This window comes from Dipodomys spectabilis, unplaced genomic scaffold (assembly GCF_019054845.1).
Source record: "Dipodomys spectabilis isolate Male_0828 unplaced genomic scaffold, ASM1905484v1 ptg000096l, whole genome shotgun sequence".
Taxonomy (NCBI): Eukaryota; Metazoa; Chordata; class Mammalia; order Rodentia; family Heteromyidae; genus Dipodomys; species Dipodomys spectabilis.
In genome coordinates, this window is record NW_024870773.1 from 11,149,216 (window position 1) to 11,165,456 (window position 16,241).

At 45.4% G+C, this 16,241-nt stretch overlaps 1 protein-coding gene across 14 annotated transcripts in view; it reads right to left on the reverse strand.

The window, feature by feature from the left end:
* Positions 1-7,201: 7,201 nt before the first annotated feature.
* Positions 7,202-16,241, reverse strand: part of Mllt10 (MLLT10 histone lysine methyltransferase DOT1L cofactor) — a 160,062-nt gene continuing 151,022 nt past the window's right edge. For all 14 annotated transcript variants that reach the window (XM_042686311.1, XM_042686312.1, XM_042686310.1 and 11 more), the window contains 5 exons: positions 15,653-15,741; positions 15,179-15,540; positions 13,776-13,872; positions 10,417-10,617; positions 7,202-8,865 (listed from right to left, as the gene is read on the reverse strand). In XM_042686311.1, coding sequence (XP_042542245.1) covers positions 8,821-8,865; positions 10,417-10,617; positions 13,776-13,872; positions 15,179-15,540; positions 15,653-15,741 — 794 coding nt within the window. In that variant the 3' untranslated portion in view covers positions 7,202-8,820. The remainder of the gene's footprint in view (positions 8,866-10,416; positions 10,618-13,775; positions 13,873-15,178; positions 15,541-15,652; positions 15,742-16,241) is intronic.

Genomic DNA, 16,241 nt, shown 5'->3' on the forward strand with positions numbered 1-16,241 from the left:
TGCGTCTTTTCTAGACTCCTTAAGAATTTATGGCTCCAGCATGGTTTCTACTGATGCCCGTTTCTGCCTTCCTGGTAAGAGTCGCTCTCCATGTCCCTCCCCTGGGTGCTCTGGGAGCTGAGGGGTTCGGTTGAAGGACTAAGGGAGGATGAGGGAACAGGTGCGGGCTCCTGGCTCCCAAAGGCTGCATGAGAGCCAGGCCAGGCCAACCATGCTCACTCGGCCCCTTCCCCCAGTGCAGGAAAGTCCTCCTGGCCCTTAGGATGCTCCCTGCCTCCCTGCACACACCACTTCCGCATAGGGCCTTTGCTTTCCTTGCTGTCCAGAGAGTCAGCTGCTCCTTAGTTTTTGATTTGTTTGTTCTGCTTTTTGTTTTTGAGAAAAGGAGAGAAGTTGCCATGTGATTTTTAAAATTTCCCTTGTTAGATGAGACTTACCTGACCAAATATGAGCGTGCACTGTTGCAGGTGGAGGGCCTTGTGGGCCCTGCCCCGACTCTGCCCAGACCTTTTGGTGGCTGCTCACCAGCCCTACACAAGGCCTCAATGAGGGGATCTTCTTCTAGCACCCACAGTACATTCCTGGGAGTGCCATGAGCAGTGGGGGACTTGGCTTTCTGAAGATGAACCTGACACTTAAAAATAGCCACAACTGCCAGGCACTGGTGGCTCATACCTGTGACTATAGCTACTCAAGATGTGAGGATCACAGTTTGAAGCCAACTTGGACAGGAACGTCTGTAAGCCTCTTATCTCCAGTTATCTACCAAAAATTTGGAAATGTCACTGTGGCTTAAAGTGGTAGAGTGCTAGCCTTGAGCACAAAAGCTCAGGGGCAGCACCCACACTCCCCAGAACTGGCACGTGTACACACACACAAGCCGAACCCCCAGGAGAACATCTCGCTGTGGTACAAGCGCCATGTCTCCCAGGCTGACCTCTGTTTGGGCTCCCTCTTCCTCCTCAGAGGTGATTTAAGGAAGGAGCAGACTTGAGGCCAGAAGTAAATCTTGAATCTAGACCAGTGAGTGAAGGAAGGAAGAGGGCCAAGATGGGCCAAATGGTTGCATGTGGTTCGTGCAGAGGCCAGCTCCAGCCCATGTCCCGTGTGGGCAGAACTTACCAGATCACTCTGTGTATGGGGGTGGCTAAGAGATTTTAAACTTTGCTTTGCCTTTGGGTTAACAGGCCCCAGGGTGGAGTTGTTATGTGCATCTGCCCCCAGCCTCTGAGGCACCCTGCGCTCAGGCAAGCCAGGCCCAGAGACCCACCCGGGCCAGGGCTACGCCACCGCCCCCAGCTGCACGGTCCAGGTGCTGTCGGACCTCTGCAGCCTTCCATTACTCAAGGTTGGTCCCTTAGTACAAAGTGTTTCTTCACCTCCATGAATGGTCCCAAAACAATGCCGACACCTACATAATGGCTAGGAAAGGAGTGGAATGTCTCAGTTCTCCCGTTAGACCCTCACTTCTGAGCGGGTGGCATGGGGTGCCAGGCAGGGGTCAGCCCGGAGTGTGGAGGTAGGGAAGCATGTGCCCTGACTGGCATTTCTTCCTGGGAAAGGCTCCTGTAGAGCCTGGCCAAAGCGCTCTGTGGGTTGACAAGGGCGGTGAGTGACTGCGACTGCGGCAGTAAGGGTCTGAAGTCTGCAGGGAGGAGTTGGTCGTTGCCCCCTCACCCTCTCTCCCAGACCACCCTGCCTCCACTCCACCTGTAGCTAGGAGCCAGAGGAACTTGCCGGGGCCATTGCAGCGACGCGTGTGGCCTTGGGCTTTCCCTGTTCAGAGCTGAATGAACATGCATGCAGAGCAGCTACTGGCTTCTCTCTGGTGTGGTGACCCCAGCATCTGAAAGAGTAGGTCCACAGGGAGCTGAGCCAAGTGGCTCAGTCTGTGCCCCATCTTCTCCCCCACCGTAGCTGCCTGGGACCAGGCCAGAGAAGCTTTCACCTAGCCAGGCCGGCTGCTGCTCCCATGCTGGCTCCCATTCACACGCGAGCTGCCACAGAATCCTAGCCACTAGAGGTGTTCTGAAGGAAATGTAGCCCTATTGCCCAACTGGGTGGCCCAAATCAAGAGCCTGGGCAGCTGGATAGCAGGTCCTGGGTCCTCATGAACTGGGAGTGGGGGGGGGGGGGCAGCAACTCGCCTCTGGGCAAAGCACTCGCCTAGCATGTGCAAGGCCCCTGCTGGAACCCACCCCAGCACGGGGGTGGGGGTGGGGGGGGGTGGGGGAGGGGGCCGCGGAGGAGAGGGGGGGAGGGGAGAAGGGAGGGGAGGGAGAAAAAAACAACAGGGAAAGAAATTCTAGCTTTAAATAATGACACAGGCCAAGATTTGGGTGGAAAGGATCGTTGCTCATTTATTTTCTGCCTCTAAGTCATACAGGAAAATGAAGTTTAGGGATACGCGCGTGTGTGTGTGTGTGTGTGTGTGTGTGTGTGTGTGTGTGTGTGTTTTCTGTCATTCCTCAAAAAATCGAGGGTGAAGTAGCTCCAGCTCTTTCAGACCTTCTTGGCCCATGATTGGGCCACATACTTGACTTAGTTTCCCTTAAGAGCTTGGCTTAAAGAGCCCCCACCAGACCTGTTCAGTGGCTGCAGGCAGATCTGTCTTGTCTGGTTAAGCTGGGGCCAGGTGCAGTCCAGGGCAGTTTCCTGGTACATAGGAAGCCCTGGGTTCCATCCCCAGCAATGAGAGGATTTAAAAATTGGGTGTGGACATTTTGGCCTGGCCTGTTGGCCTGAGAGCAATGCCAGCAAGCCTTGGGTGTGGGCAGCCTGCTGCCACCCTGACCCTCTGCTGCTGTTGGCAGCACCCAATGGCAAAGCCCAACACCTGAGTTCTCACAGCAAGCTGCCCACCCTGCTGACGCTCAGCAGATGGTGCTGTGGGAGGCTGAGGCTGGAGGATAGGAGACACAGGCCTATAAAGCAGTAGAAAGGTAGCCCTGACCCCAGGAATCTGAATCCCTGACCTCAAATGCAATGCAGCCTGTAGGGTGCTACAGTTTGTGTATGAAATGTCCCCACAGGCAGGTGTGTTGAAGCCTAGGGAGTCAGCTGGCACGATGTTGGGGGTCTCAGTAGTATCTTGCCCCTAGCCTCTCCTCTGCTATTTCCTGTCTGAGAACCTCCCAGCATGTTCTGCCTACTGACCAGACTGAACCTCCAAACTACACACAATTTCTCCTTTAAGTTGTTCTCGCAAGTATTTAGCCACTGTGCTACAAGTCATGCAGGGCAGGGCGGGAAGGTAAACCCCAAGACCATAAAGCCAGCCCATCCTTTCCCTAGCACAGGAGCTCACAGCTGTTCAAGGTAGGAACTGGCCATCCTATACCCTGACCTCAGCCTTCCAGCTTCCAGCACCGTTGATAAAGGTTTCTGTTGCTTTTAATTTTGTTAAAGCAGGCTCACTTGACTGGTTTTACGCAGCTCGGTAGAGTGCAGCGCCCGCCCAATGATATGCCACTGTACCGTTAGTTGCCTTTGCCACATGCGGTGCTCTTTACGCCCTTGTCTTGTCTCGTTTCTTTCCTACCATACTGCTCCTGTTCATGTCACTTTCTAAGAACTGTGCCCAAGGGCATTTTGGAGGCTCACCTTACCTCACCTGATGACTTGGTATAGTTCATCTTTGAACTTTCTCCAGTCTTTGATTCTTTGGGGAATGAAATGAATGTAAATAAAGCCTAGATTTCTGAATCATCCTGATTTCTAAACATTTTGACCTCTATACCTCTGAACTTCTGCCTTTTCTCTACTATTCTCCCAGCACCTCTCCAATGATCTTCACTGTCGATAGTCTCACATGGAGGTTGTATTCTACAGCCCTTGATCTAAATACTAGCAGAATTCATGCAAGGCACGGTGTCCTTCCCTGACTTCCAAAACTACCAGACAGAACTGCAACTCTGCCTCTCTCCAGACCCTCTCCTAAAGGGACTCTATCAATCTCTCCCTCAGAGCCAACCGATGAGCTACCACCCAAAGAAGGGTGTGTGTGCTAATCCCTGTCTGTAACCACACTTTCTGCCTCTTTCTCAGTTATCCTTGTCCCTAAGGAACCCAGAGTTCTTCAGCCCAGCTGAACACTAGCATCAGTGTGGTTCTTCGCATTTCTTCCTAGCTCCCCTGGTTCCCTGCGTGGCAGGCCATGATCACCATCTGGATGCATCTGGGACAGCACCATGTGTTGGCATCTGAGCTCCTGCAGTGGGCCCCCACAGCTTGCACACCTGGGCAAGAGCGGTGCTACGTCAGAGCTGTGACTGGCAATCTGCAGAGCCAAAGGCCTTTGCCTTTGAGCACTGGCCCAGGCCTTTATTTCCAGTCATCAGTGAGCCTTGGTAAAAACGCAGGCGAGGGGACACCAAGAACAGGGCAGCTTGCGTTTGCTTTGGCATGGCAAGGGGTGCAGTCACGCAAGGGCATCTTGATAGACACCTTCTGGAGGGCGTTGTGCATGCCACTCGTTGGAGGAGGTGAGTCCTTGCTGATATGTTGAGCAGATATCTGCAGGTGCCTCCTACCTTACCCACGTCAGGTCATTCCTGCTCTTTGTACCAGCCCATCCTTCCACAGCAAATGATGGCTTCCCCTCTGTGAGCCTCAAGTCCTGGGAGAACGGAACATGCATTCCAGGGTGCCATGAAGTGCTGTTAACATTAACACACCAGGTCGCTGGGGCCTGGCGTGGGGTCTGGCAGCTTCGCAGGCAGCCGGCAGTCTCCTGACCAGCGCTGCGGAGCAGCTACCCCGCAGGTAAGCACAGCTCTTACAGAAGCTGCTGCTTTACCTGAAAGAACTGTGACCAAAACCTGGAAATTAAACTCAGGCAGCTTGAAAGCTACTCCTGACATTTGAGTTACTGACAAAAAGATAAGGTTACTTGAAGAGCTAATGAATGGCATGCTATTTGGGGCCCTATTTATGGTCCCCAAGCCTAGAAAACAATGCAGTTGTCCCTTCACCCTTCCCCAGGCCCAACAAATTTGATGGGTTGTTTGTTTTAGGGGTACTAGGGTTTGAACTCCAGCATTGCACTCCCAAGTAGGTGTTCCACCGCTTGAGCTGCTCTTGCCAGCTTCTTGTGCTGTTTTCACATTTATTCCTGGGCCACGCTGGGATGTGACCCTCCTATCTGTGCTTCCCTAGGCCAACAGTGGATTGAGGACAGGTGTGTTGCACCCAGCCGCTGGCTCACTACCCTGCACCCACACACACCCCCACACCCACACACAGCAGCACACACTCACCCTAATCTCCCCTTCCCAAGAAACTAGGATTACAGGCTTGAGCCGCTGAGCTCAGCCACAAGTTTTTTATTTCAAACAGTGCTGAGGACTTTAACTGTGAATGCTAATCCTTGCCAGTGTTCATGTGGCCTGGAGGCGCCGTGATGACGTGGATTAGAAAAGTCATGTGACTGCAACCCCAAACCTCAAAGCCCACAGATAGGGGTGAGTGAGAAGGCAGTCTCTCCTCACACAGCATGAAAGGGAAACTGCTGCTTCAGGAAGTCCTGCTACATTCCACCTGACACAAAGCCAGCCAGCCAGCAGCGCACAGGCATCTCTGCTTACAGAGCTGTATACATGATTGGTATGGAAATAGCATTTCCTTTGTCATAAATAACAAGATGAGGAAACCAATGACAGTTAACAGTTTTGTTCTTTTTGTCCATGCTGGAGTCTGAATCCCATGTCTGGTCCTTGAGGAGCATGTGCTCTATCGCTTGATCCACACTCCCAGCCATTTTTTTTTTTTTTGCTTTAGTCTTAGTTTTATGCCTACAGATAGCCTCAGGCTGCAGGCCTCCTGCTGCGGCCACCTGAACAGCTGGGATTGCGCAATTTATTGATGAGATGGCAGTCTCATTAGCTCCTTTGCCTGAGCTGGCTTTAAACCAGTCATCCTGATCTCTGCATCCTTAGTAGTTGGATTATAAGCATGAGACATTGCCCAGCCTGGCTTAAACTAGTAAAGACATAAAATTATTTTAAAAATAGGATTTCCTGGAGCTGGGGATTTAGCTCAGTGGGAGAATACCTGACCAGCCACCGGGAGACCCTAGCATATTCCTAGCATAGCAACAGAGAAGCCCACAGCTATTTCATTTGAAAGGCTGTTGTACAAAAAAAAGATGGTGTTAAAAATGTCTGTTTCATTTACCTTAAGTGAAATTGAGATAGTTGTATCTCTGCAACTTTTAGTCAGAAGAACATGACCCACTTATAAAAAGCAAAATCCCACTTCATAGTAAGGCAAGTGCTGTACAATTCCATGGGCCTCTCTCCTGCCTGAGGGTCCCTGATGGAGCTAGTAGCTACAGGGAGTTTCCTTCCCCTTCTTCAGCTTGGTAATGAGAGCTGAGAAAAACAACTTGGTGGCTTGTTTGTGCTTCATCTTGTTGGCTCCTACCCCATCCATTACACCTCCTGGGGACCAATGTAGATGTCCCTCCCTCCTTCCCCCTCCTCCAGGACTTGGAACCAACCACAGAGCAGCAGCTCTGCCCAAGCATCCCCACTTTCCCATCACAAAGCACCCCAGGAGTCAGCACTCCAGGCTTCCACAAGGGGTCACAGGCTGGTGGCTGATGCTCACCAAGATGAAGGCCAAAATAAAGAACACGCACGTCCTAATTATATTTGATTTATAGTCAGTCATTAGCTTGAAATGAAGGAGATGGTGGATGAGCCCCCGCTCATCCCTCCAGTGGTACTCCTCAGCTTTAGGAACAAGACTTTCTAGAATTTTTTTAAGTTGTGTATAAAACAATCTCTAGGAACCTCAGATTTATCCCTTAACAAAATTAGAAAACTAGAACATGAGTTTCTTGTTCATTCAACTCTTAATTACTGGGATGAAATTACACCCATCAGTATACTCTGATTTGGTTAAGTGTAGACATTATTTTTAGAAAGTAACATCTGACGCCTCCAAAGCCAAGGACCTCTAAATAGATGTGTGTTTCCCTTTCAAGGACAGGGTAGTGCATTCTACCTGTGTAAACGGGTGTGACCATTACCTTCTCGGTCCTCCCGTCCTGACTGCCCTCTCTAAGCAGGGTTCTCTTGCTCTGCAGTGTAGTCTACGTCTAACCTGGTGGTACATGGCGGCTCCAGGCCCAGGCACACCCTAGCACTACACAGTGGCCTTCGGGACTGCCGTCCCCTCAAACAGGAGTGACACAGAGTTACGAACATTATTATATTTTATTAACAAAAACTTTGTACATTTTAATACATGTGGAATTTTACATCTAGGTAAAATAACAACACATTCAAAATTTACCATTTATACAAATTGTTACAGAATAACAACCAGTGGGTTAAATAAGTAAAATAAGCCACTGATTTTTTTTAATTATCTACAAAAGATTTGATTTTTCTTTAAAATTCCCCTGAACATATAAAAATAAATTAATTTTACTTTTCTCAGTTAAATCTACCAATTAGAAATATTACAAATCAAAATATCAATGTTATCTTATGAATTTTTCACAATACAAAACAGATTCACAAAACATTATTTACAGAAATGAGGTAAGAACTGTGCAATGTTTAACCAAGAAACATATTGCAGAATTAACATGTTCTTCCAGCTAAGTACACAGTGGAGGTCTAATTACAGCTGGGTCTTTTCCACTAATAACTCACACATTTAAGTACAGATTACATCTCGGTTTTTTTTGTTATTCTGCTGTACTGTCACATCAAGAGCATGGCTACCCAAAGTGGAAGGACTGTAAGTAAAGTCTGATTTCACCCTAGTCAATGGAGCCATAGTGGCCGGGGTCTATTTTAATTGGTGTTTAGACAAAACACAAAAACTAACCAGATCCACTCATTTCTTGTGACTCATTAGTGGACAATACCCAGGTAATAGTTTCGCCTGAGCTATCTACAGTGGCACAGAAAGTTTTCAACAAAGGCAGAAGCAAGCAAGCACGGGGAAGGCGGCGGCTGCTGCTGCTGCTGCTGCTGCTGCTCACAGCCATTCCTGCCACTTACAAGGACTGACTAGTTGGAGCTCTGCTGTCCATAGAGCCGCTGCAACTCAGGGAGGTCCTAACAGGCACTTGATTAAGGCCAGACCCTACCAGTAGTTTCCAGAGCGGCCTCTCTTTCTGAAAAAAATCTTTCACTTTGAGTTGATCTGGTTACCCCAGCAGCCTTCAAACTCACTTAACACATGTTTCTTTCAAATATAAGTAGGTCTTAACACTTAAAAGGCATTTAGAAAGAAAATTACCTTTAGCAGAAGCAGACATTTCCCTCCAAACTTGATTATCAAAACAGGCCAGATCTCTTTAGAAAGGAAAAAAGTACCAGTTGGATGACCGATATAATTGTTAATTTTTAATGAATAAAACTCCAGGAGAATTAAGACAGTTCCTTAAAATTTAAGATCTGACTCACAAGAGCAAGCATACTGTATCCCAAACAAGATAATTTCAGATTCCAACTTGTATAAGAAAACCAAAAAGTTCATAAATGAAAAAGTCTTCAATTTTGCACCAACTATATAAAAGTTTTCTTGGGTTGATAAAACTCTCTATATGTGAATTATTTCACTGACAAGAGATAATTATTAAATTTTCTTTCAAAGTTCAAATACTTTGGATGGGGAGTGGGAATTCCACTTCAGTGCAACAAAGCAACAAGAAAATCAAAGCCTTACAAGAATGTCCTTCTGGCCATCCTTTGCTGTGCGGTTTCTTGTTGCCTCTCTTCATAGCTGGAACAGGACTGTGGCAGCAGCCAGAGAAGTGCCAGAACAGCAGGATAGGAAATGCTTTAGGTGCTTCAAGTGTCAACTTTTCTCTTGCGCTACCGGTCCAGTTTTATCACTAAGTCTCTGCAGTTATAACCAATGAAGAATCAAATCAGTTTTGGCTAACATTTGTAATACACTCAAACTGGAATCTGATGAAATGTGTATGGTTAAGCCTTTATTTTTTTCTGCAAATTGGCTACTTTTCTGCCTAATAAAGACATTAGTAAGAACTACTAAGTTCAACAGTAACCAAAGGCAGGATGCCCATCTGCAAGATATAGTTGTTACAGAATGCATGCAGTATCATCCTCCCAACCCACTTTTCCACAGAAGCAGTAACAGGGTATTGATAATGAACCAAGAAAGACACAGCTCTGATCCCACATTTGCTGTTTGTCCTTTGAACTTTAACCTCTGACACTTGATTTACTCATCTATGAAAAGTGGGATTACTGCCTGTTAAAGATTGAAACTTCATGTACCTGTGCAGATAAGATGGGAACTCAGTAAATTACATCCCATCCCTGCTTTTCTTCTAGTAGCTAAGTAGTACTCATTTGTTTCTGAGTGACTAATTTTGAGATAAAGTCTCAATCTGTAGCCAGACTACAGTCCTGCTCATCCTCCTGATGGCTGGGATTATACGTATGTGCCACCATCCAGCAGCTTTGTTCATTTTTCTGTTTATCATGTGGTTCTACTATTAAAAATGTACCTCATATTGTATAATTCAGGAAAATTTAACTTATAATTAATTTTTTACTACAAGAAAAAAATACTGGAGATAAAGCATAGGAAAAAAAAGTCCAAAACTTTCTATATTAGTGCAGAACTACTGAAATTTTCTGTAAGAATAACACTGGACAGGTAACAAGGTTTGTGGTAACTACACTCACAATCAGGAAATTGGCAAAACAAAAGGACAAGCAAAAAGCATTGGAGTAAGTTGGGCACTGGTAGCTCACAACTGTAATCCTAGCTAGTCAGGGGGCTGAGATCTGAGGCTCAACAAAGTACAGGCAGGAAAGCCAGCCATTAAGACTCTCACCTCCAACTGAGCTGTGGCTCAAGTGGCAGAGCACTAGCTTTGACCAAAAAAGCTTACAATAAGCTCAAGGACAGTGTCCAAGCCCCGAGGTTTTAAGCCTCAGGAAAGGCACCAAAAAAGCTGATAACATACTTAGATTATTACCCAAGGATTCATGTATTATTACATTACAAATGTAATTCAATCTTAAAAGGCATTTTGGAGTAAAATAATACAAATACTTGTAAATTATATAGTGGTTCTACAAGCAAATTAAGTAAACTTGCTGTAAAAACCACCAACTATTATCTTTTGATTGGACTCTCCTATACAACTTGCTAATTAAAACATATTTCCATCTTGTAAACTGCTGAATTAAAAAGGCCTTCAAACCCTTATGTGCAAATTCAAATTGCTGTACTTAGGGAATATGTAAATTGGCTTAGGTCCTTTGTGCTTACAATATCCAGCTGTTGAAACAATGATTTTAAGAAGAAAATATCAGGGAAATGATGGCTTTTTAAAAAGGTTAGAAAATGATCAACTCAGACTAGCCCCCCCAGTTCTCATTCTTTCATGAGCTGTAACAAAGAGCACACACTTACTGAGACTTTCTGGCTTGCACTGTCCCCGTGGATGGTGAGGAAGGGGTTGGTGGCTGCAGTGTGGGTGTGCAGCGAGGGTGCCTGAGTGCCTGCCAGAAGGTTGTTGATGGGGATCTGTGCCGGGCCTGGGAGCTGGAGCTGCTGCAGCTCTGGCGGGTGGCGCTGCTGCATCAGCTGGTACAGAAAAGCTTGGTGCTGTTCCTTTGGTGAAAACATGGGACAGAGTGAGTTCCAGCCTCAGAATAAAGCAGTCAGGAATGCCTGCACTGTGTATTTCCTTCCTTTAGCATTAAAGGTAAACCACATTCGTACCATGAAGAAATCAAACAAGAACTTTGTTGGGAACAAAGCGGCAGGACACCTGCCTAGCAAGTTCTGAGTTCAAACATCAGTATTCACACACACCCTTCTTGTCTAGGAAAACATGCTGCACTAAATAACGCCATCTATTATAACATACCAGTTTTATGTGTGGACAGCCTATTTCAAAACAACGTCAAGACCTGTAGTCAAGCAAGGTGGTCCGTGACGAGCAAGCAGAGCAGCAGCTTTGGGAAGGCAAGTCATCATGTAGGTCAAACCCTTGTCATATTCGGTTCAAAGTTCCCACTCAAGTCTGACATGGGGGCTTTTTTTTTTTTGGTCGTGGGGCTTGAACTCTGGGTCTGGGCGCTGTCCCTCAGCCCTTCAGCTCAAGGCAAGCGCTCTACCACTAAGCCACCTTCCCAGCCCCCTACCATAACTTTTTATACTAGTAGAGGTCCTGAGTTCTATATGCTTCACTTTCCCTCCTATTTTCGTCTCGACCACCTAACGAAGTTTTTCTGAAACATTTTTTGGAGCTAGAACGTCATTTTCAGACATGCAGGATGTGGGAGAAGGCGCACGTTGATGCCACACTGTGTAACCTCACTCAGGCCAAGTTCAAGACTCCTGCCCTTCTCCTATGCTGCTCCCCACTGCCCTGACCTCTAATGCCAGAAAGAACTCTTCCTGTTTAGTGAAAGTTTCTGTGGATAGTTATCTGGGGATCGGGATCCGATTGCGCTTATCTTCCTTTGCTTCACATAATTGTAGGATCCACCCGTGTTGTCCCTGCCAGCAGCTCACTATCATTGACATACAAAATTCTGCAGGGTGACTACACAGTGCATTAAATGGTCTCCTCGGACTTCAAGTTGTTGCTAGTTCCAAGAATGTTGTTCTTTTGCACATTGTGAATTCCTTTCCCTTAGGACAGAACCAGGGCTGGACGGCTGGGTTCAGCCGTTTGCTCACTTTTGTAGATCTTGACACACTCCTCAGAGGAAGGTGACTCAGCTTACACTTCCATCCGCAAACTGTGGGCTGGGGAGTTCTACTCTCACTACAGAAAACACTGCCTTTTGTCATCAACTTCTAAGCAACCAAATCCAATGACTGAATCTCACAGGTTCCCTTTCTGAAAATACTTCTCCTGGCCCCTAGGACACCACTGTCGTAGCTGCTCACACCTCGCTGACAGCCTTTCCTCTAGATTGTCCTTAGCTGCTGGCAGGTGCCGCCAGATCTCATTCTTAGCATCATTCATACCACATGACCCCACAGTTCCAGCTTTTACATCCTTTCCTGGGAATCAAGACTCAAATTATACAAGTGCCTAATCAACACTTCACATGCCCCTCAAAGCAAATCTCAAAGCTGGTTTTCATGGGAGAATGGTTCCAGCCCTACCTCCCGGTTCCCAGATTCCCAAGTCCAAGGATGCCTCAGGCCCTCGTATAAAATAGCAAAACAGGGCCAGGCATGGTAGCACACAACCGTAATCCCAGCACCCAGAAGACAGAGTTAGGATTGTGAGTTCGAGGACAACTACATAATGTGATCTTGTCCCCAAAAGGAGGGCTTGAAGTCATCTCTATAACAGCTAATACAATGCAAAACTGCTGTATGACTAGTTTATACTGTATTTGTTCAGGGGATAATGACAACAAAAAGTCTGGACAAGTTTAATAGTACTGGAAGTGGCGCTGTGGCTCAAGTGGTAGAGTGCTAGCCTTGAGCTGAAGAGCTGAGGAACAGCGCCTCGGCCCAGAGTTCAGGCCCCACGACTGACCAAAAAAAAAAAAAAAAAAAGTTTAATAGTACTGTAAATTTTGTTTTCAAAAAAAATCTTTCCATATAATGGAATCCACAGGTGGGAAATACAAAGTTATACCCTTAATGAAACCACAATTTCCTCTGAAACACTGATTTCCTTCTGCTCTTCTAAATCTCCATGGACGTCAACATTAATTATTGAGGATTCTTTCATGTCTGGCAAATCTTGTTCTTATCAAAACATATCACAATGCTAGATTTTCACCATGCAGACATCAACATCTCTAGAGTCTGCTCCCCATCTCTACTGCCCCCTCTCGCAACCCAAACCGTACTCCATAGAGCAGCTAAATGTGATCTCATTATCATGTCCCTCTTCAATGTACTTGCTCCATTTGTGAAAACGGGCTAGATGAAACAATACTAAAACATTGGGATTTTACGGTAGGATAGTAAGTGTGTGGAGCTTTAATGTAATATATGGTGCTCTCTATTGATGGTAAACATTTCCAAAACAAAGTTTTAACACCTTGAATAACAACTCTTCCACCACACTTAAGATCCTAATTTCCCACCACAGCCAAACAAGGAGGTACCACTTCTAACAGACAGGCGCTTCCCTCCCTCTCCTCTGCTGTGGCCTACTTCCCACTCTGCAGTCATGCTGCCTGCCTTGCCGTGTTCGGAAACACAGCATAGGCATCCCTGCCTATCTTTTACAACTGCTGATTGCCCCCCTCCCCATCTCTCCCAAGTCAAAGAGGTACACTCCAACTTCTGCTCAGGTCCATACTCAAATGTCACCCTCCAAAGAGGCTCGAACAACCAACCTACAATGATCCTCCCTGGTCATGCAGCTCAGTGGCAGAGTGCTTGCCAAGCATATGTGAGGCCCTGAGTTCCATCAGACCCATGTAAGTACAAAGACACACAAGACAAAGACAGACTCCTCTATTCTCTATCCTCCTATCCTAATGTTGCTTCTCGGCATTTAACACTATAAAAAAGCATCATCTATCTCCCTATCAGAATGAAGCTTGACAAACGATACACACATCTCAAGTTACAAGAGCCAACAACAGTGCAATGATGCAAACTGTAATATTAGTAACTTAACCTGTGAACATGACATCACTTCTAGGCCTTCCAACTTTGCAAAATGGCAACTGAAACTTTTTGGATGATGCATTCCATGACATTATTTCACAAAAGAATATACCCATCTACTTAGAACACTTGATCCTAAGACAAATCAAATATAATCAAAAGGAAGAACTTACTGGCGTGAGCTGTTGTGAATTTAACAATTGCTGAAACTGCTGTTGATGAATAAACATTTGTCTTTGCTGGTCAGAAAGTAATCCTAGTCCCGAGGCACTGGAAAAGGATTAAAATTCTTACTTTTGCTATCTATTTTTGTTATCTTCTAAGAAATGTGAAATGCAAGACATCTTTTCAATTTAATATTTAATAAATTTTTAACTATAACATTCTTTAAACAACTATGTACAGTTTTTCTTCTTTCTCTATACACGTGGGTAACAGGAATTCATGTTGTCAAAGTATTTTGCCACCAAAAAGCCGGAAGTGGAGTTGTGGCTCAAGTAGTAGAGGGCTAACATTAAGCAAAAAAGCTCAGGGACAATGTCCAGGCCCCAAATTCAAGCCCAAGAACTGGCATAAGAAGAAAAAAAAAATGTTTTTTTGTTATATACCAAATAGGCACAGATTTATTTCAGGAAATAGAAATTTACATGTGTTTGTTATAAAACATTTTTTGGTTAAGGATAACTTAACCCATGCTAACTACATATATTTAAGACAAGAGGAGGAACAATTTCTACTGTGAGCCAGGACCAGAGATTAATGTTCGACACTGGGAAGTAGGGGAGTGGGGAAAGGAAGAAAAATCCAAACTAAGCCCAGCAATTGCCTGAGACAGTCTCACAAACAGTTGTCTGGATTAGCCCCAAACCATGATTTCCCCTATCTCTACTTTCCAAGTAGTGATGCACAGGCTTGAACCACTGTATCTAGCAAAATTGAGCCTCTTTTTAATGGTCCCATTAAGCATCAATATCAATGAAAAGAAAGCCAGAAGAAATAGCTTATGAGAAACGACTGCAAATTTCTTTAAAATTAACTCTCTAAAAGTACAACATGGGGACTGTACAGAATGGCTATAGTCTCCTTTCCTAAACATTTAAAATCAAATTCTAGTACAATGAAACTAGGGAGTCTCTTCCTAGAAGTTTAAGATCAATATTTGCCTATCACTTATATCCAAATCTTTGATTTAAAACGTTAACAAGATTATACTTCAATCTTAAGAAGCAATATATGTAATCAAAGTAACATTACCTTTCATTAGAACTTACTATACATGAATATAAACAAGGAAACTAAAAAATAACATTTAAAAGTAGACAGTACAGATCAAGACTGACGTTTTCAGCACAGAATACATTTAATACTTTTACTAAGTGATTTTTTTTAATTTGAATTACATCAATTTCAAAAATAAATATACTCCGAAAGGCATATATGTAATTTCAAAGTTTTGGTACATTTTTATCTTCGACTACATCTATGAGAAACACATTACAAATTCCAATCCAAAGCATGAACAGCACTGACAGTATGTTGCATTTAAAAACTCAGATCAGATTTCAGTGTTTCTTACCTGTTAGTCAGTGTAGCTGGCATTGGATGCGTTGCGTTAGGTGGTACAGTCGTGTGGGTGAGGGGGGCAGGGTTCTGGGATATTGTGACAGGGGTCTGAATAACCCCGTTTAAAGCTCCTACAATGCCGTTAATTGCCAGTTGGTTACCTGGCAAAGCTCCAATTATTCCGCCCACTGCAGACACGGAGGGAATAGTGGATGTCACAGTCTGCATTCCACCAGCTAGCGCCCCCACTGCCACGCCATTGACCTGCTGAACGCCAGGGGCTCCTGAGCCTTGCTGAGCTGGGCTCTGCCCAGCGGGCGGTGGGGTAGAAAGAGCCGAAGAACCGCTGGTGCTTTGGCCACTGGACGTAAGGTCCTAATGTAAGAAGGAACAGAGACTTCACCAGTAAATAGCAACGCGATTTAGTGTGACGTAACACATTACTGCTCACAGAACACATGAATGAACATGACCATGCAAAAATTACCTGATTTAATACAGGAAGAGAATTGTCGGGCAAATAGCTATTTCCAATATGTGGGCTCTTACTGCTGTTCAAGGAGTCACTAGTAGGAGCTAGAATAATAAAAGAAAAAACAAACCTTTTTTATCCTGAAATGTTATAAGGTTAAAGGCTGTCGAAAGCTTACACTGCCAAGCACTGGTGGCTCACTCCTGGAACCCTCAGCGACTCAAAAGGATGAGATTTGAGGATTATTGTTCGAAGCCAGCCCAGGCAGGAAAAGCCTGTGAAACTCCTATCTCCACCAAAAAAACTCGAAGTGGAGCTGTGGTTCAAGTGGTAGTCTTGGGCACAAAAGCTCAGAGACAGTGCCCAGGCCCTGAGTTCAGCCCCAAGAAAAGGAAAACAAAACAACAACAACAAACTTATGCTGATGCCCACACCAATAACACTAGATATTAAGAAATTAGTCTTGCTGGGTGCTACCTGTAATCCTAGCTACTCAGGAGGCTGAGATCAGAGAATTGGGTTCAAAGCCTGCCTGGGCAGGAAAGTCTGCAACATTAATCACAGATTAATATCCAATTAACCACCAGAAAACCAGAAGTGGAGC